Source organism: Dunckerocampus dactyliophorus, chromosome 17 (genome assembly GCF_027744805.1).
Source record: "Dunckerocampus dactyliophorus isolate RoL2022-P2 chromosome 17, RoL_Ddac_1.1, whole genome shotgun sequence".
Classification (NCBI taxonomy): Eukaryota; Metazoa; Chordata; class Actinopteri; order Syngnathiformes; family Syngnathidae; genus Dunckerocampus; species Dunckerocampus dactyliophorus.
The window spans coordinates 3,742,577-3,762,389 of NC_072835.1; the positions used below are offsets into that span (position 1 = coordinate 3,742,577).

General features: G+C 39.5%; 2 protein-coding genes across 2 annotated transcripts; both read right to left on the reverse strand.

Moving 5' to 3' along the window:
- Nucleotides 1-4,566: 4,566 nt before the first annotated feature.
- On the reverse strand, nucleotides 4,567-5,937 carry LOC129170311 (alpha-(1,3)-fucosyltransferase 7-like). The gene is made up of 2 exons (XM_054757719.1): nucleotides 5,920-5,937; nucleotides 4,567-5,652 (listed from the first exon to the last, which is right to left on the reverse strand). Exons 1-2 carry the CDS (start codon nucleotides 5,935-5,937, stop codon nucleotides 4,567-4,569), a joined length of 1,104 nt encoding a protein of 367 aa, XP_054613694.1.
- Nucleotides 5,938-7,151: 1,214 nt separating this feature from the next.
- LOC129170104 (alpha-(1,3)-fucosyltransferase 7-like) lies at nucleotides 7,152-19,563 on the reverse strand. Its single transcript, XM_054757311.1, has 2 exons — nucleotides 19,440-19,563; nucleotides 7,152-8,604 (listed from the first exon to the last, which is right to left on the reverse strand). Exons 1-2 carry the CDS (start codon nucleotides 19,542-19,544, stop codon nucleotides 7,540-7,542), a joined length of 1,170 nt encoding a protein of 389 aa, XP_054613286.1. The 5' UTR covers nucleotides 19,545-19,563; the 3' UTR covers nucleotides 7,152-7,539.
- Between the last annotated feature and the right edge of the window lie 250 nt (nucleotides 19,564-19,813).

Consider the following 19,813-nt stretch of genomic DNA (forward strand, 5'->3'; position numbering starts at 1 on the left):
GGAAGTTGCAAACTAACTTTTGTTCGTGTTAGTTTATTGTAGCTTGACTGAGGTTTTGATGTGTAACTTGGCTTCATTTTGACTTTGTACTGTCGCGACCTGTCAGAAGAATTTTGCCGGCCAGAAAGAAGCAGAGTTTGAGGAGTCCATCTGGCAAACGATCAAGTTGGCCTCACACAGACGGTAAAATTAAAATGCTTCTTCTTTTTGTCTCAGTTGGTGAATTTTCAAAATATGAAATTAGTTTGAAGTATTTCAGTCACTTGTGGGGATGAGAAAAATTGCAATTTTGTCATGTTTTTGTGAATATGTATTTATTCTTGTCTTCAAACTTTTCTTTCTTATTCTTTTTCGGTCAGCTGGGAAAGAATGAGGACAGTGGAACGTCTGAATCAGCAGAAGCACAACCAACGATTAATGTGGAACATACCTAAAACGCTCCTATCATGCATATGGCAGGAAGCCAGTGGACAGGCTTCAGTGGACAAACACAAACTTTCACACGGACAAATTTCGTGTGTCGCTTGGCTGGAAGGTGACTCGCGATAATCGCCCTTTCGTGCAGGTTCCATTGAAAATGAATGGAGTAGAGGCGATGTCGCCTCCCGTATGTGGCGCCCATCATAATTTAATCTGAACAAATGTTCAGTCTGGTTTTAGAAAGCAGCATAGCACTGTCAGTGCTGCCTCATGCTGGTTGTAAAAAATGTTGTGTGGTACTATTTATTGATTTATCGGAGACATTTGATACGGTCAATCCCAAACTTTGAATCGCTACACTGCTCAAGATTGGTATCTCAAGCCAGGCTTCCACTTGGTTTGCGGACTGCATCTGAGAAACAGAACACAGTGTATCCCTAAAGGAGTACCTCAAGGTTCATTCCTGGGACCAATTTTATTAACTATATATATATCAATAACTTGTGTGCCTTGATGCCGATGACATTTCGTCATTTATTGCTGCTCTTCCTCACTTGGCCAGGCTTTAGAATTTCTACAGATAACTTTTAATACAATTCAGACAATCTTTGAAACTAATTTTAAATGCAGAGAAAACTAAAGTCATGGTATTCTCTCATCAACATGAAATTGCTGAGCCGGTCAAAACCATCACAACTAGCAATGGCAAACAGATAGAGATGGTCACTAGTCACAAGTTCTTGGCTTTCTGCTTGACCAGGAACTCTCTTTCCAGGCTCACATTGCCAATTCGGTTCGTAAATTGAGGGTGAAACTTGGATTTTATTACAGAAATAAATCCTGTTTTTCCCTCAGAGCTCGGAAACTTTTCTGCCACTGATTGATTACGGTGGTGTTTTGTACATGAGTGCCTCGTTAAAATGTCTTCGTGCACTGGACACTTATTATCATTGGGCATTACGCTTTGTTACTGGTTGTGGTCGCCTCACTCACCACTGTGAGTTCTATGTCACGGCAGAGTGGCCCTCCTTGAGCTCCTGGAGATATACTGTATGTACTGTACATTGGATGATGTTGATTTATAAACCTCTTCTTGGATTGGTTCCATCCTCCCTATGCTCTCTGCTTCAGAAATCAAGGATTGGAACACTATACAAACTGAACTGAAAATGTCAGAACTGGTCTCAGTCAAAGCTTTTCCTTCTGTTTTACACACTAGGCAGCGAGAAACCTTTGAGCAATGCTTGTGTTTTTAAGGAATTGTTTATTGTAATTTTATTGCCTTAAACTTTTTTAAATTTTGTATTTACTATGACGTGTGCTACTGACCTCCTGGCCAGGTCGCCCTTGAAAATGAGATCCTGGTAACACTTTACAATAAGGTACACAAAATGACAGTAGTTAATGAGGAACGAACGTACCTAACCCTAACCACTGCTCATTAGTTCCTCATTAGTTCTTCATTAGTTCCACAGTAACTACTGTAAATTTAAGTGCCTTTGTTGTTTTTTTGGAAAAAATAAGCTTTTTTTCTTTAATGTTTAAACTCCATGCCACTAAAATATCTTTATTGCGTCATGGTGTTATTCTCATAAATCATGACTTTTTGTCAATATTTTGATTTTATTCTTGGAAAATAAATGCTGATTTTCAATGGGGTTTTTTGTGTTGTTTTTTTTTAAGTTTCATTGTTAAATTATATTTTTAGAATGTGCCGAGGGCCAATAAAAAAAAACAGCCTCGGCTGCAAATGGCCCCCGGGCTGCAGTTTGGACACCACTGTTTTATACAAAGTGCAATCCTTTAAGCCTGGGTTGTCCAAACCTTTAAATTGAACCATGCTGGAGGGCGTTTTTTAAATTTTGCCAAAAAAGTTAAAAATTAAAAATTTATATATTAATGTGCTGCGGGCCGCACACCCCTGCTTAAAGAAAACATACTTAAGTAAAAGTTAAAATCCAGCTATAGTTCAAGACACTTATTTTCAGTGCAAGGTAAGTAACTGTCCCATGCAAGTACTGAACCCGTCCACTACACTACTACACCACGGGCAAATAAGTCGGTGAATTCCACCATTTTATTCTATTGTGCTGCATTCTGTCAATCATCGTGGCAACGAGCGCAGTGTCTTTTTTTCCCTTCTCCTGCTTGCATTTGCAAAGTACGCGCCCCCTTGCACAAAATGGGGCCTCTCTATCGCTCATGGGGCCCTACTCAGAGCACGTGTCCTGCGTCGGGGCGAGGGGGCTCTCTGTAGTACATCTACCTGCAACAAATCTATGTTCATCATATGTTGTCACATGTCTTTTTATATACAAAGCCATTTAGTATGGCTTAACATTCAGTATGAAGGTTATTGTTATATGCATTATGTTCCTGTTGTTTGTTTCTGTTGCTTTGTTATTGTTGTTGCAATTGTTGTTGCTGCTGGTGTTGTTGTCTCTCTCTGTTTTGTTATCAATGTGGGAGGGAGGGACATTGCTTGTTAAGCAAAGCCATCAAACAATACACTTTTTTTTTGACATAACTAGCCACTACAAGTGAACATAACTATTGTTATAGATATAAGCATCTTACCGTTGAGTTAGTTTATCCGTGGTCAGAATAATAAAGATGAAAGTTGCATCTCTGTGTGTAGCTTGAAATGCCGCGGGGGAACAAGAATGAATCAGGAGGGGAGCTTAATGTCAGCTGACTGATACCATATGACATCTACAAAGTGACGTTTACGCGATCGACCCAAACTACCTTGGCGATCTACCGGAAGCTCACGATTGACGTAATGGGCACACCTGCTCCAAACCCTATCATACCAAAACTGGGGCGTACAAAAAACTGGGCCAAACTTTAGGGAATATTTCTTAATTCAATTAAATTGTAACGCAAAATAGGACGACACACACACAGCATTACGTCCAAAAACACAATTTCCACCAAACTTATGGAAGAACCCACTGCTCTTAGGTGAGAATCTGTTAAGGTACTGAAAGCCAGGTCTGGAACCCAAGATGCAGAGAAGAGATCCGTTTCCACAAAACATAAGGTTTCATAACAAAAGGAGTCCAACAGAGGAAAAAATGCACAATGCAAAAAGTACAACAAATGGAGATGGCAATGCCACTAAAAAGGTACTAATACAAAAAATCTCTACTAAACCAGTAGGCAGGAAGTACTAATGGAAAAGGCAGAACAAAAATTACGGCTACAAAAACTAGAGCAAGAACAGGTCTCAATAGCAGAACTCAAAACAGCGCTGAAACAAGGCAGGCAGGTAATCACGACAATAGTACGAAACTAAAAGCCAGAAAGCGAGGAGAGGGTAGCAGACAACACAAGCGTGTGGAGCATGAGGGTACAATCTGGCACTGGTGTGCTGTCGCTGCAGTGCTAATGAGGAGGAGATGGTAATGAGGCACAGGTGTGACTGGAGAGTTCCGCCTGCTGCAGGAAGGTGGTGCACTGAAATGACATGGCAAACAGGCGCCAGTAACATAACAATCTGGATAAAGGGGCCGGTATAGGAATGATTCATCTCAGTCACTATGTTAACAAAGAAATTGGGTCACAATTTAGAATAAGGTGCACAAAAATACAGTATGTAGTTGCTGAGGAACTAATGAAGAACTAATGACTAAGGCACATAAATTTAGCCGAGTTACTGAGGAACTAATGAAAAACTAATGAGTAGAGTGGTTTCAGTAACTGAGGAACTAATTCAAGATCAAGAGTTTTATTGTCATATGCACAGTAATACAGGTTGTTATACTATGCAATAAAATAACTACCTGTTATGAAGAACGAATGAGGAACTAATGAGTAGTGGTTAGGGTTAGGTAGGTTTGTTCCTCATTAACTACTGTCATTTTGTGTACCTTTTGTAAAGTGTTACCAGAAATTGAGTCATAATGGCACCGCCCCATGGACCAGGAAGTAGACTGCTTACATAGTGTAAACTTTATTTGTTTTCAGTTTTGTTAAAAAATTAACCTTGGTTGAGGTCTGCACCCTGACATTGGAGTTATTGTCATGTGGAAAAAATAAGAGCACCCATTAATCCACATTTTTTGTCACAAGGATCAAATGTTTGCTGGTTTGCTCATGATGGACTCCAGAGGTTCCTCCTGTGTTCTTGTGTACGTAAGAAGCTCACGTAGTAGCAGTGCCATCCCAGGCTGCCAGGTCAGCGTAGACCTTGTGCCGAGGGAAGCTGTGGTACTGCACGCAGATCTGACACAGCACCCATCGCCAGCCCTCATATGACTTTGCCTTCCATTCTCTCCTCCATCGTTGATACTTGCCATAGCGCTCGGCGTCGCCCGCCAGCTTCTGCAGATACTTACCCAGCACTTTCGCCGAAGGAAACTTGTCAACGTGGATGAAAGAGTGTGGTGCCGCCACAGCCTCGTAATCCTGGACTGGCGGTCCCAGGACGACCGGAACCGCCCCGGATTGGTAAGCGTTCCTCCACAGCTTCTCGGTGATGTAGTCTTTGGAGATAGAGTTCTCAAAGGCCAAGTAGAAGTAGCAGCGAGAGATGGTGGGAAGAAGGTCTTTAGGTTTAAGGGGAGTGTTTGTCCATCTTCCGTAGACCTTCACGGGGACGACTGTGCTGAGTTTTTGGTACACTTTGCTTCTTCTGTAGGATCTCCTGTAGTTGCTGACCACCCAGCAGACCAGATCGGTTTTATTCTGGGGGATGTCGTTCACTGGCTCTTCGGAAGCTCGTGGTAGGAGCTTGCCGTATGGTGTGCTAACATCTGCGTCCCTCCTGTAGCTCACAGTGAGGTTGAAGACACCTGCAAATCGTCTCAGGTCTCCATTGTTTGCAGGGGACTCCAGGGACAGCCAAGCCCACCTCTGGCCTGGCGGCCTAGGGAGCTCCAAGGGCAGTTTCTCTTTTCCCGTCACCAGCTCTCGGTTGTGGAACACCACCACGTCAGCCTCTGAAAATGAGGACCTCTCCGCCACGACTCTGCAGCGCGGGATCCGGTAGAGGTCCCAGCACACGTCCCCGTGGAGGTCCTCCACCTGATTGAAGGGCCAGTACCACAGCAGGACGGTCACGTTGGGTTGGATTTGGGTGGTGTGGTTGGAGTTGGTGAAGATGAAAGCCACCGGAGACCAGGATGCTCTCAACCAAGCGTTAAGAACAAACACTATTATGCAGAGGACATAGAAGAGGAGGTACTTCTTCACGGAGGCAGGCGTACCCTTTTTGGAATCATTGTACTCCTGCAAGAAGACATTCAAACATTTAGAGAAGGTCAAATGACGGTCCCTTGCTTTTTAGTTTCATCCTGAAATTTCACCTGATCTTATCATCACGAGACACATGCTCAATGACATAGGGACAATTAGTTGCGAGGCTGCTAAGACATTTTGCTCATTTTGCAATCACACATGTGCTTGCCAGTGTTAGGGTTCTGTTTTCATTTTGACCTCTGTGTGCTTCTTTGTAGATCCCTTCACTCCCTGAGTGGGCGGTGCCACGAGGCACACCTGTAGCCACTTTGTCATCTAGGGCTCTTAAGCCACATGGCTGCAGGAGGAGGACGTGGGATTGCACTACTGGTTTGCATGCTGCCCGCTAAACACCAGTTTGTTTGCTACTGTGCTCTTGGCCTTAAGACTGCTGTGTCTGTTTAAAATTCTGTTCCACGTGCTCCTTGCCTCCTGTGACGCCGTCTGCTCATCAGTGAGTTTTTGCTTTTTTCCACGGTGCCTTTTGTTTTACTACCTTAGTTGCACCGTTCTACCTCTGTTTGGATTCTGGACTTTTTGTGATTCCTTTGTTGCTTGGTTCCTGCTCGACTAAATTAAAGATACTATTTTTGACCTGGATTGTGTCTGGCTCTGCATATTGGGATATCCACCTGACTGTCCATAACAGCCAGTCCCCTAAAGGCATGTACCAAATTTGGCAGTGACTGGGCAAAACACTGTAAAGTTACAGTGGTTGGTTTTGTAGAGTGCATCGAGCTGCGAGACATTTAAGTTGGTTCAAATTAACAACGTACCGCTTAACAACAGAGCCACCATGTGGTGTATTTGTCAGAAAAATAATAGCACAGCCAACAAAGTAGGCGTGCATGTTGTGACAGCTTTTCAACTCTGGTCTCCCTTAGAGATAGGGTGAGAAGCACAGCGAGAAATTCGGATCGAGAGGAGCCAGATGAGGTGGCTCGGGCATCTGGTCATGATGACTCCCTGCGGTGGTGTTGAGTTCATGTCCAACCGGTAGGAGGCCTCGGGGAAGACCAAGGACACGTTGGAGAGACCATGTCTCTGAACTGGCCTGGGAATGCCTCGGGATCCCTTGCCAGGAGCTGGACGAAGTAGCCAGGGTGGTGGAAGCCTGGGCTTCTCTGCTTAGGCTGCTGCCCCCTCAACCCGACTCTGGATAGAAAACCTCAGGGAGGACCCAGGACACGTCGGAGAGACCATGTCTCTCAACAGGCCTGGGAATGCCTCGGGATCCACCAGGAGGAGCTGGACGATATAGCCGTGGATAGGACAGTCTGGGCTTCATTGCTTGGACTGCTGCCTCCTCGACCCGACTCCGGATAAGTTGAAGAATGGATGGATGTTTTTTGACGTAAATGTATACCAAAATTTTGCCTATGTTCTCGTACACTCTCAATTATTGTACAGTTTTACGTGTAACAAACTACTGTATCTTGTGGTATTAATAAAGATGTGAACGGACGATACTCCCAGTGGTACTTGTTTATTCAGCCATCTTGGATCACATACCCAACAGCACATCTCACAATACTTAGTTGACACAATACTACGGTATCCCGTAAGGCTCATTGAATTGGCAAAAAAATGACAATATTGCACAAACTAGTCTGTTGGTCGCAGCAACAATAACTTCCATCCTGACCAAAAAGACATTGGTCATGAATAATTATTTCACATTGTTTTCTGCAATGTAAAAATACAATTATTCTCTAAATGTATTTTTTCATTCATACTATATAATATATATCTCTTAAAATTGTATTTGATATAGTAGTTTTACAGCAGTAGACATCTTCTGTCACTAGGGACTAATGTTTCCTGGTTGCTGATGTTGAACTTCAGAGGTTCCTCCTGTTTCTTGTGTACGTTGCAAGCTCAGGTAGCAGCAGCGCCATCCCAGGCTGCCAGGTCAGCGTAGACCTTGTGCCGAGGGAAGCTGCGGTACCGTGTGCAGATCTCACACAGTCTCTGCCGCCAGCCATCGTACCGCTTCACCTTCCATTCTCTCCTCCATCGCTGATACTCGCCATAGCGCTCGGTGTCGCTCGCCAGCTTCTGCAGATACTCTCCCAGCTCTTTTGCTGAAGCAAACTCGTCGACGTGGATGAAAGAGTGAGGCGCCGCCACAGCCTCGTAATCCTGGACTGGCGGTCCCAGGACGACCGGAACCGCCCCGGATTGGTAAGCGTTCTTCCACAGCTTCTCGGTGATGTAATCTTTAGAGATTGAGTTCTCAAAGGCCAAGTAGAAGTAGCAGCGAGAGATTGTGGGAAGAAGATCTTTAGACGCAAGAGGAGTTTTCGTCCAGCTTCCGTAGACCTTCACGGGGACGACAGCGCTGAGTTCTTGGTACACTTTGCTTCTTCTGTAGGAACTCCTGTAGTTGCTGACCACCCAGCAGACCAGATCGGTTTTATTCTGTGGCATGCCCTCCACTACATCTTCAGATCCTCGTGGTAGAAGCTCACCGTATGGTGTGCTAACATCTGCGTCCCTCCTGTAGCTCACAGTGAGGTTAAAAGCACCTGCGAACTTCCTCAGGTCTCCATTGTTTGCAGGGGACTCCAGGGACAGCCAAGCCCACCTCTGGCCCGGCGGCCTGGGGAGCTGCACTGGCAATTTCTCTTTTCCCGTCACCAGCTCTCGGTTGTGGAACACCACCACGTCTGCCTCTGAAAACGAGGATCTCTCCACCACGACTCTGCAGCGCGGAATGCGGTAGCGGTCCCAGCACACGTCCCCGTGGATGTCCTCAGGAATGCCGAAGGGCCAGTGCCACAGCAGGACAGTGTGATTTGAGTCGTCGGAGATGGAAGCCGACGGAGACCAGGATGCCCTCAGCCAGGCGTTAAGAAGACACATCGTTAGTATGCAGATGATGGAGAGGAGGACGTACTTCTTCATAGAGGAAGCTATACTCTGTTTGGAATCACTGCACTCCTGCAAGAAGACAATCAAATGTTCAGAAAAGGTCACCTGGAAAAGTTCTAGTTCTAGTTTAGCTTCATCCTGAAATATCCTCAACTTTTTGTGAGTAGTGTGTACTGTGAGATTGCACTGAACAAAATTTCAACCAGGGGGACAGTAAGGTGTCAGGGGGTCAGGAGAAGCAGGGGGGACTATACTCATAAAATTTCTTCAAAAGACTTTTTCTTTCTGACTTTAATCACAGAAAAATGACATAGAGCATAGAAAACCTCTTTAAGACCTTCTAAATATGTGTTTTAACATTATTAGAGCTTTCTAGACATAATATAACACCCTTATAGTATATCTTATACTGTATAAATACAGTAGACGCCCCTACAACGTGAATAATCTGTTCCAAGAACCTTTATGTTATAGTGTTTTTATGTTATACGAAGCGTAAAATACATGTAAATAGCCTAATCCGTTCCAAGATCTTCCCAAACTCACCCCTTTCGTATTTCAAAATGTTCAAAGTCCACCAAATATGGTGGGAAAATGTAAGAAAACATTAGCATAAACATAGTAGAGTAACATTCCAATATAAAATAAGGTAATAAATAAGATTACTGTAAATGAATAAAACTGAAAGGCGTCACCAAGTGTACAGTACTCTGTTAGGCTGAACTTGCACCGACTTTAAAAAAAAAAAAAAAAACTTACACCGACTTTACATTTGCCAAAGTGAAACCCCTTTTTTATATTTTCTATATTTATATTCTATATTCTATCTATATTTTCTATTTTATGTTTCTATTTATTTATTTATCACTTTTCTGTTACGTTTTTATTTCTTTAATCTCCATTTCTGTATGATTTATTTTCTGTGTTTTTCTTATCCAACTGTTATTTTTCAGTGCCCATGGTTTTATGCACTGTTAGTGTAACTTGTAAGGCATTAATAAAGTTGATTGAAAAAAAAAGACGCTTTACGTTATATGGAATTTCTTTTTTTTTTGTTGTTATATGGAATTTCTTACGTAATACGATGCAAAAACTTTACATAAATTCTTTACGTTCAGTGGAATTTACGTAAAAGGAGGTTTACGTTATGCGAGGTACTACTGTGTAATAATAGCCGTTACACTCCTATTCCCCAATATAGTAGACGTAATAAGACATAAGACACACATCGTGTGTGTTGCTGTAAATGTGTTCCCTAGCAGAGCAGTGTGAGTGGCTGACAGGAAGTGGCTCGTGTTTTTATTCGGGATTTTTGTTAGGATTATTGTGCCTGTTGTGAGATCATTCAAACCTGCAATAAAAGCCTTTTGTACCGGCGGCCAAGTCTGGTGCTTGGGTGTCTCATCCAACATTACACTAACGTTACTGACACCTAGTGCCCACTTTAAAATACTACATATAATCACAATGTCTTTGAATGTGTCTTCTGAATGTTTTATATTTGTATTTTACTTCAGTTTTAGCCATTTTTATGCTTGAAAATACCCAATTTAGGCAAAAATATGTCAGATTTTGAGTATGAATTCAACCACAAAACAACATGATTTATTTATTAATATCTGTTTGAAAAAAATGAAATAGTACAAAGCTGAGAAATTTGAACCGCTAAGTGGTGAGGGATTACTGCATACTCATCAAATTCCTTCAAAATACTTTTGCTGGTAAAATTCAGACTTTATTCACAGAAAAATGACACGTAGTTAGAGCATAGAAAACCTGTTTAGGACTTTCTAAATATGGGTTTTAACATTATTAGAGCCTTCTAGACATGAAATAACACCCCTATAGTCACCTTTACGCTCCCGTTACCCAACATAGTAGACATATAAGCTATAAATAAGATTCATGCTCGTGTGTCGCTGCAAATGTGTTCCCTCTTGAGTTTTAGCTTGGCAAAATTTGAACCGCAAAGTGGCGAGGCATTACTGTATGCTCATTAGGGATGAGCGAGTACACCACTATCTGTATCTGTATTTGGATCTGTTCGCTCATCTACATTATCTTTATCATATCTGTACTCGGAGCGGGCGGGGTATAAACCGGAAGTGGCCGTGGTTTAACCGGAAATGGGTGGGGCTTAAATCGTTACATTATTTTAAGTCTGAAATTGACATGGATTGATCCGAAGTTGCGATATTTATTAGTTCTTATTCCAAGTGACTTTAAATCACCAACCAAATTAGAAGCAAGCAGACAAAAAAAAATCGAGTATGCGGCTCATCCCTAATGCTCGTAAAATTACTTTTTCTGGTGAAATTCTGACTTTATTCACCGAAAAAAATATTTTCATAATACAGTGGAACCTTGGTTAGCGTTATGAATTTGTCAAAAATGTTAACACAAAACACTTTTTTATATTTTACAATTATAGTTTTACATGCAGTAAATAATTCCAAATGCATATAAATACATATAAATGATGAATGAAAAGGAAGAATGAAGATTTAAGGTTACTTTTACCTTCATTGGAGACGTGATTCTTGATGTGAGTGTTCCCAAAGACACCATGTGGCAGCGAAACACCACACGGACACCACCTTCCTGTTTTGCCATGATTTATTTCTTGGCTTCAATTGTGTTTTTCACCTCAATAACTCAAAACGGAGCCACAGAAAGTCTCAAGTACCACCATTTTAATATAGAAGGTGAAAAACACAATCGAATTAAATTGAAATTCAAGAAACAACTTATGACAACACAGGAAAGTGGTGGCCATGTTGTGTCTCGCTGCCACATCGTGTCTTTGGGAACACTCACATCAAGAATCATGTCTGAAAAAGGTAAAAGTAACCTTAAATAATCATCTATGCCTTTCATTCACCATTTATTTGCAGTTAAATGGTTTATTGTTTTAAATAAATAAACCAAATTGTTTTAAACATTTTTTGAGAGTCAACCGCTTATGACCTAGATGTTACAACCTAGTTATAGACCTAGCTGGCTTCCACTTCTGGTTTTGTGATAAAAATACATAAAGAACACAGTTGGACTCACGCAGTGTATTAATAACACGAGAAGACGTGTGCCATATCGTATGCTAACCGGAAAATGTACCTGAACTCAGACAAAATTTATTACATTAACTGAAAAACACGCTAACCTGGGCGGACGCTAACCAAGGTTCCACTGTACGATTTTTCCCTTGCAATATTAGTACTGTACAGTATTCAAGCAAATTTGGACTTTATTCTTGTAAAATCACAACTTTTTCTTGTATTATTGGGATGTTATTTTCACAAAATGACCATTTTTATCATATTATGATTTCTTTTCTTGTGATATTATACAGCCGCATGCAAAAGTTTGGGCACACCTGACAATTTTTCAGCCATTTTTGTGAACAAATCATTGGGTGTTTGAGGCTACTATTGCCGTTTGATACAGTATATCACGTAACTGATGGACAGAGTGGTACTTCAGGAGTTAAATGAGGTTTATTAGATTCACAGAAGATGTGCAATATGTATCAAAGCAAAATTGGACAAGAGCAGAAATTCGGGCACCCCTGTCATTTTGTTGATTAGAATACCTCTATCTACCTCGGCCTGGTTCATTGGAACACAAAATGGCTTTGGTGAGCTCATGAAGCCTTGCTTTTCTCTTTGAATCGCCTGCGAAGATGAACAACAGCTGTCAAATTCCATAAAAATGAAGATTGTTCAGCATCATTGCTTTACGGGAAGGCCACACAAAGCTATCTCAGAGATTTCAGCTGTCACTTTCTACTGTGAGGAACATCAAGAGGAAATGGAAGACCACAAACACGGTTATTGTTCAGGCTAGAAGTGGTAGGCCAGGAGAAATATCAGACAGAGACAACCCACAGACCACTCACAAAGAACTACAACATCAACTTTATGCAGATGGTGTGCATTGCTCAACAATTAAAGGTTCATAGGAAGCATCTAGAAGCTGTTATTTTTGCAAAAGGAGGCTCTAATAAATATTAAAAGTCATTTTTCTGTTGAGGTAAGCACATTTTTGCACCAGTCTCAATTTGATTTGATGCACATTTCACATCTTGTGTTAATCTAATAAACCTCATTTCACTCCTGAAATATACTCTGTCCATCCGTTATGTGACATGAAAAATGATCAGGTAGCAATAGCAATGATGGTGGAAATGATCAGGTGGGCCCAATCGTTTGCATACGGCTCGAAATGAATTCTTGTAAAATTGTGGCATATGTGAAAGATTATGACTCTATTTTTGACAATATTATTCTTTAATGTCTTCTAAAATGATCTAATATCTACAGTCAATCAGTCCCATAACGTTTGTGTAGCACTTTCCAAACAAAGAAACACGAAACACAAAGCGCTTCACATCCGAACAGAAATCACCTTGACCACATCCCACCCACAAAAATGAAATCAAATAAGAGATGACAGATGGAAACGAACAGATAAAACATAAGAATAAAATAGATTAAAAAAGCAACCTTGATTAAAAGCTAGGGAGAAGGAGAAGGGCCACATAGTCCAAAATGAAAAGATGCAACTTTGCCACTTTGATATTTAGTAAAGCAACACATGCAGCAAGTTAACAAGTTACATATTTTCCAAGAAAAAACTGCATCTCAGCTTTGTCATAGCGGTGAAAAAGCCTGTTATTAATATCAACTTCGCTCTTTGCATTTTTTTTTTCTTATTTTTGTTGTTTTTTTTTAATTTTACAAATATTTCAACTTTTTTTTTTAAACTTTCTTTTTATAATGTTATGGACTTTATCCCCATAACATTATAACTTTTTCCCCAACCTAATTTTCCACAAATAACAACTTTATTTTGTTTTGTTTGTTTCTCATGATATTACAGATTAAAAAAATATATATATCATTTGAAATATTTCAGTTCTATGCTACTAAAATAAAATTTTTCCTAATAATATGATGAGTTTATGCTTGTAAAATTGTGACTTTTTTCTCATTAGAACACAACATTTTTCTTTTAATATTTTGACTTTATTGTCATAAAGTTACTACTGTTTCTTTGAAATTTCTGCTGTTCGTTTAAAATTTTCCAGCTATTTCAACTTTTTTCTTGTAAATGTTCTTTTCGTAATATTGCTTCTTTATTACCGTAATATTTTGACTTTATTCTCGTAGCAGTATACCTTTTTCCACAACCTCATTTTCCAAAAATGACAACTTCATTTAGTTTTGCTTGCTTCTCATAATATTATGACTTTTTAAAAGCTTTTACCGTATTTTTCTTTTATGTTTCACCCTAATCCTGCTTTTTTAAAACAAATTCTCATAACCATTTTTTAAACTTTTTTTATTACAATACAACTTTTCCTCTGAATATTTTTACTTCATTCTTGCAATATTACTGCTGTTTTTTTTCTATTTTTGCTGCTGTTTTTTTTTCTATTTTTTATTTTCTAACTATTTCAAGTTGTCACGCGTTGGCAAGGTGTTTTGTTGGCGATGACCCCAATATAAAAAATGAAGATCAAATGCATGTAAAATGTATACACAGGTTCACCTTTTGCAGATTTGCTGTTTCGCAGATTTTTTAAATTTTTTATTACAGCATACAGTATGAACGCTGTTACAGGCCTGGCCCTTTAAGTGGGAAGTTGAGTCTCTCTCTCTCTCTCTGTGTCTGTACTGCCCATTGATTTCTGCGTCCCGATTGGCTGTTGACCATTGCCACTCACTCTCCTTGGTGCCATGCCTTGTCTTCTGTGTCATCACTAGCTTGCTTGCCTGCTTGCTAGCTTGTAAATGAGTCTTCGTTTGGAAGGAGGAGGACTGCAGCAATATGTTACAAAAACGCTACAGTACAGCGGAACGGCGCCAGGACAAAAAAGGCATGGTCACATGAGTGAAATACACATGAGTGACTTAATCATTTCTTGAGTCCGACCAAATAATTTCTTGAGTCCAACCTGTAGGTTCATCAATAAATTCAAACGAGGGTTTGAACTTTTTTTAAGTGTCTTTAAACAAGACAGAAATTTGAGAAAATGCTATTGCCTGTCTGACAAAGGTGTATAAATGGTGAGGGGTTTTACAGCCTTAAAACATACATAATCATTGTAAAAAAATGAACTAGGCTACTTTGCGGATTTCACTTATTGTGGGCTATTTTGGGAACCTATCCTCCGTGATAAACGAGGGAACACTGTAGACTCATCACTGCTGCAGTGCAGCAGCAGAGATCCAGCAATCAACAACACTTACAGGCACATCTAACGTACACGAAAAGCTCAATGCACCGTTGCAGGACTGACGCCAAAGGCTGCGCTAAATCATCAGATACAAATGAGGAGCAGGTGCGTTGGAACAAGAACGTGAAGGCGAAGGGAAACTGAACGCAACAGAACAGGAAGTGAATACAAAATAAGAGCCTGAAGCCGGAACTAACGCACAAAACGGTAAAAGAACCAAACTGTCACGCAAGCAAACGTACAAGGCGTGACACAAGTTTTTTCTTGTAAATTTTCTTCTGGTAATTATGACTTTATCCCAATCATATTTGGAGTTTATTTTTGTAACAGTGTAACCTTTTCTGCAACCCAGTTTTCCAAAAACTACAACTTTATTCATTAGTTTGTATGTTTCTAATCATATTAAAACAGTTTTTAAATCAAGTTTTTTCTTTAATATTTCAACTTTATGTTACTAAAATGACACTTTTCCCTCAATATTACGCTATTCTCGTAAAATTATTAATTTTTTTCCATTAGATTACAGTTTTTCTCTCAATATTTTGACTTTATTCTTGTAAAAATATTGCAAATTTTTAAATTTTTGCTGTTTTTTTTTAGTTTCCTTGTTAAATTGTATTTAAACAAACAAAAAAAAGAGCCATGACCATTAAAATGCCTCTGGGCCGTACTTTGGACACCCTTGCCCTCTGCTGACATAAAAATCTCTGTGTGACAGATAAAATGTAAACCACTGAAAAGAGCAACTAAATGAACAACTCAATTTCCTGCCTGAGGAAGTTTAGGTCTTCAATGTGCAGCGAGCTGCTGGATATCTTCGACCAACCGTCTGTGGTTGCCAGTGCCCTGAACTTTGCTGTGGTTTGTTGGGGGAGCAGCACCAGCAAAAATGACATAAACCGAACGGACAAACTGATCCTGAAGGCCGAACATGTTGTCGGCAACTCAGTTGGAGGCGTTTGTAACAGTGAGAGACAGGAGGACACCGGACAAGCTGCTCTCCATCATGGCGAGCAGTTGACAGTTACCCACCAGCTCCATCGGACAATAGAGGGGCAGCGGAGCTCATTCTCCAACCGACTCCTCCAGTCCCGTTCCGACAGTGAACGCTACAGGACTTCATTTATTCCACACGCCATCCAGCTCTACAATACCTCACCTGTCTGTAGAAGATATTTATTGGGCTGCACTGTCTGCCCTCCCTTGTATAAAGTATTTGTCAGTATTTATTGTATTTACCATATTCTACACACTATTTGTAAATATGTTTCTTATATTATTTTTATTTATCTTATATTCTTTTATTTTCTTATATTTGATTCATATTGCATTGCATTTTATTTAAGTCTTTTTCTTCTGCAGTTGAGATACCAAGCAATTTCCCTTGTGGATGAATAAAGTCTGTCTAAGTCTAAGTAAGTCTAAGTCTGTTTAACGCAATAGAATGATCAACGGTGTTCAAAACTGCTGTTGGATCCAATAAAAGAAATCTGTCCATATTGGATCTTAGCTGATCTCAGGCCTTCAGCAGTGCTGTCTCTGTGCTAAGGCGAGCTTAAAACCAGGCTAGTATAGTTCAAAAAGATGGTAATAATAAATCAAATTCTTCAATTGACTCTAAAATGTGACTTCAGAATGGAGTAGAGTAGGTTAGACACTGGCCTCTGGTTGTTGGGACGGGCGGGAATGGGGTCTAACTACAGCGTTTTTTCTACAATATAAGGATAGAAGGATAATTCACGGACATCGGGTCATTACATTTTTTTTTTTTTTTTTGCCCAGTCAAAAACCCGTGACCCACTGAAAACGGCTCCGCGCTATTGGGTCATGTGACCCACCAGCTGAGAATATAAATGAATGGATAAAACTATACATTGATTTCTAAAAATATGTTGTAATGGGATCTGAACTACAAGTACAGTCGTCCCCGTTGCTACAACGTACAAATCACCACCACCCGGCAGTCCACCAAAGAGTTGTGGAAACACAAAGTGGTCTGTGGGCCAAAAAAGGGAAAACGTTTGGGGACCACTGCCCTACGGAACACACTTACAGCAACACACACGGTGAGTCTTATTTATGCCTTCTCCGTCTCCAACAGTTTCTATGCTCTAAGTGAGTCGAAAGTGAGTAGAAAGACAAGGAACTCTGCCAATGCTAGCATGTGTGAGTCTGTTTTATGTCCAGTACGTCTTATTTACTTTTATCATGTCTACTATACTGCGTAATAGGAGTGTGAAAGTGACTATAGTGGTGCTATTCCATGTCTGAAGGGCTCTAATAATATTAAAAACCGTATTTAGAAGGTTGTAAACAGGTTTTCCATGCTCTAAGTAAGTAGAAAAATAATGCTAACGTGTGAATCTTTATTATTATTATTATTATTATTAGTTTTATTTATGTCTTATTTTCTCTTATTATGTCTACTATTGGGTAATAGGAGTGTAAAGGTGACTGAAGGTGTTTTATTTCATGTCTAGAAATAAATATGACCGTTGCTGCTCCCGTCGGCCGTCGTCATTTTCTAGTGAGTTAATTGTTATTTGTCTTTTTAAAGTAATTGCACACACCGGAGGAAATGAGAAATCACAAAGATGCGTGTAAAAAAACCCCAAACTGACTGCACACACTCGGAAAGAACCACCCGAGCGGACTTTTACGCAACACACGACACGCAAAAGAAGGAACTCGGACTTGACTCATGCAGGACATGAGACGTTCAAGGACATTTCAGTGCAAGCTGTGAAAGAAAAAAGCCACGTTGCCCAAAAAAAACGACAAAGAAATTGTAATCTGATTAAGTTTTGACTGCAATCTGTCATTTGATTCTGGGGGCCGGAAGGAAAGTTGTGGCGGGCCAGATTTGGCCCACGAGCCGCCGGTTGACGACCTCTGCCATAGTTCATTTTATTTGTGATCTCATACTAAAACTGCTTCTAATAGCTAATCTCATTACGCCAAAGACAAAACTGCCTTCTCTGTGCAGGCGGAGATATTTTTGCAAGGCCTTAAATCATAAAAGTGTCAGCCTGTTGCTAAATGTGAATCAAAAAAATGAATGACACTTCTTGCTTATCGGAGGCTGGCACGCCAGACAGCAAGCAAAATCAGCAGAATCAGCAGAAAAGAGTGAAAGAGACGCCTCATTTCTCTAAAATAATACAGCAAAAGTCAGAATATGACAAGAAACTGTTTTTGCTAGAATCAACTCATGAAAGTAGTCCCATACCACAGTACAGTTGTAGTAGTAGTAGTAGTAGTAGTACAAACATCGACTTCATTTTATAAGCAAAAAGAATGACAAGACTAAAGACTAAAATTGTCATTTTTAGCAAAATAAATGAATCATTTTACAAGAAAATAATATTATTTTAATAATACATTGTTACTTACTTAAATTTTGTTGAACATACAGTATAAAATATTAGTCATTTTGGTAGAATGCCATCCTAATTGTACAAGAAAAAGCTTGTGTTTTTTACTGTAAAGTTCTAATCTGAAAAAAAAAAAATCATTTTTCTCTGAATAAATTCACAGTATTTCCATAAAGTGTCTTAATTTTTAGAGAAAATGTCATAATGGCACACCATGAGGTCATACAATTAAATGTCTACAATGACAAGAAATCCAAATAACCAAAGTTAATACAGTATGAGAATTTTTTGTTATAATATTATGAAAATTAAATCACAATTTCAGCTGTTAATAAAATCAGAATATTACCAGAAAAAGTTGTAAATTTGCTATAAAAGCATCACAATAGAAAACAATGAAGTCATGCAATTTAATAATGAAAAAATTCATTAAGAATGAATAATCTGTATATTATAATAATACTATATTATTATCATTTTTAGAATTAGATTTTAATAATTTATATATTATATTTATATATTTATATATAAAAAGTTATAATTATTATGTATCATAATTATATACAAAATATAATATATAATCATATATTTCATATGTATACTATATTAATTATAATTATTAAAAGTATTAATTTGAATAATTATATATTTTATAAATAATACTTATATATAATGATCATGGATAATAATTATAAGAATAATATACAAAGTTAATATATTACAACAAATGAGTTCATATTATACAAAAAATTAAGTAATAACTGTATGTAAATAAAATAATACTATTAGCAAACAAAGTGACAATTTTGCTAGAAACGCATCAGAATAGTACAGCATGAAAGCATAAATGTAGTAACAACAATAGTAATAATGAATCATTGAGAATTGATAATAATTCATAAAAAATGCATAATACAACAAAAGTACATGAGTTGATAGTATAGTATTATACAAGTAAAGCAATAATTCTATGAAAATAAAGTCATAATGTTACCAAAAAAAAGTTGTAATTTTGCTGGAAAAAAGCAGGGATCGCGCCCCATGAAACAATGCAGTTACTAGCAAGAAAAAGTTGTCATTGTGCTTGATTCAAGTGCTAACAGCACAAGAAAAAAGTTGTGATTTGCCAAGAATGAAGTGATAATACTTTCGACGTGTCTAAAAACAGGATGTGGCAAGAGATGGATGTTGGCAGGGGCACCGCAGTGCCGTTGCAGGCGAGGTGACTGCCCGGGCGTCTTTCTCGTCCTGCTCTCCCCAATAAAGACCAAGCAGAAGGGCCACACACTGACCTGATGATGATGAGGATGACGCTGAGCATGGTAGTGAGCTGAGAGGCTGGCACCGTCCTTCTGGTCTTCCTCCGTTGCCAGCAGCTTCAATAGAACCGCGGGCATGTTCACCAAAAGTGGGTTAGCCCACTTCAAGGAAGGGGTGTAGCCCTTTCAACAGCTTTACATCTTTCATCCGTCTTGCACTTCAGCTGCACCCAACAAATGTGCTGCCACACTCCATTTTTATGTGCAGGAAGTGTGGAGGAACCTCAGCATGATGTAATAATGGGTCAGGGCCCCAAAATGGAGAAATGGCATCGAACGTCTTTCTGCTTTTTGCTTTTCCCGTATCGCTGCACAGACCCTTTTTTTTACTTTGCTCGAATCACCTG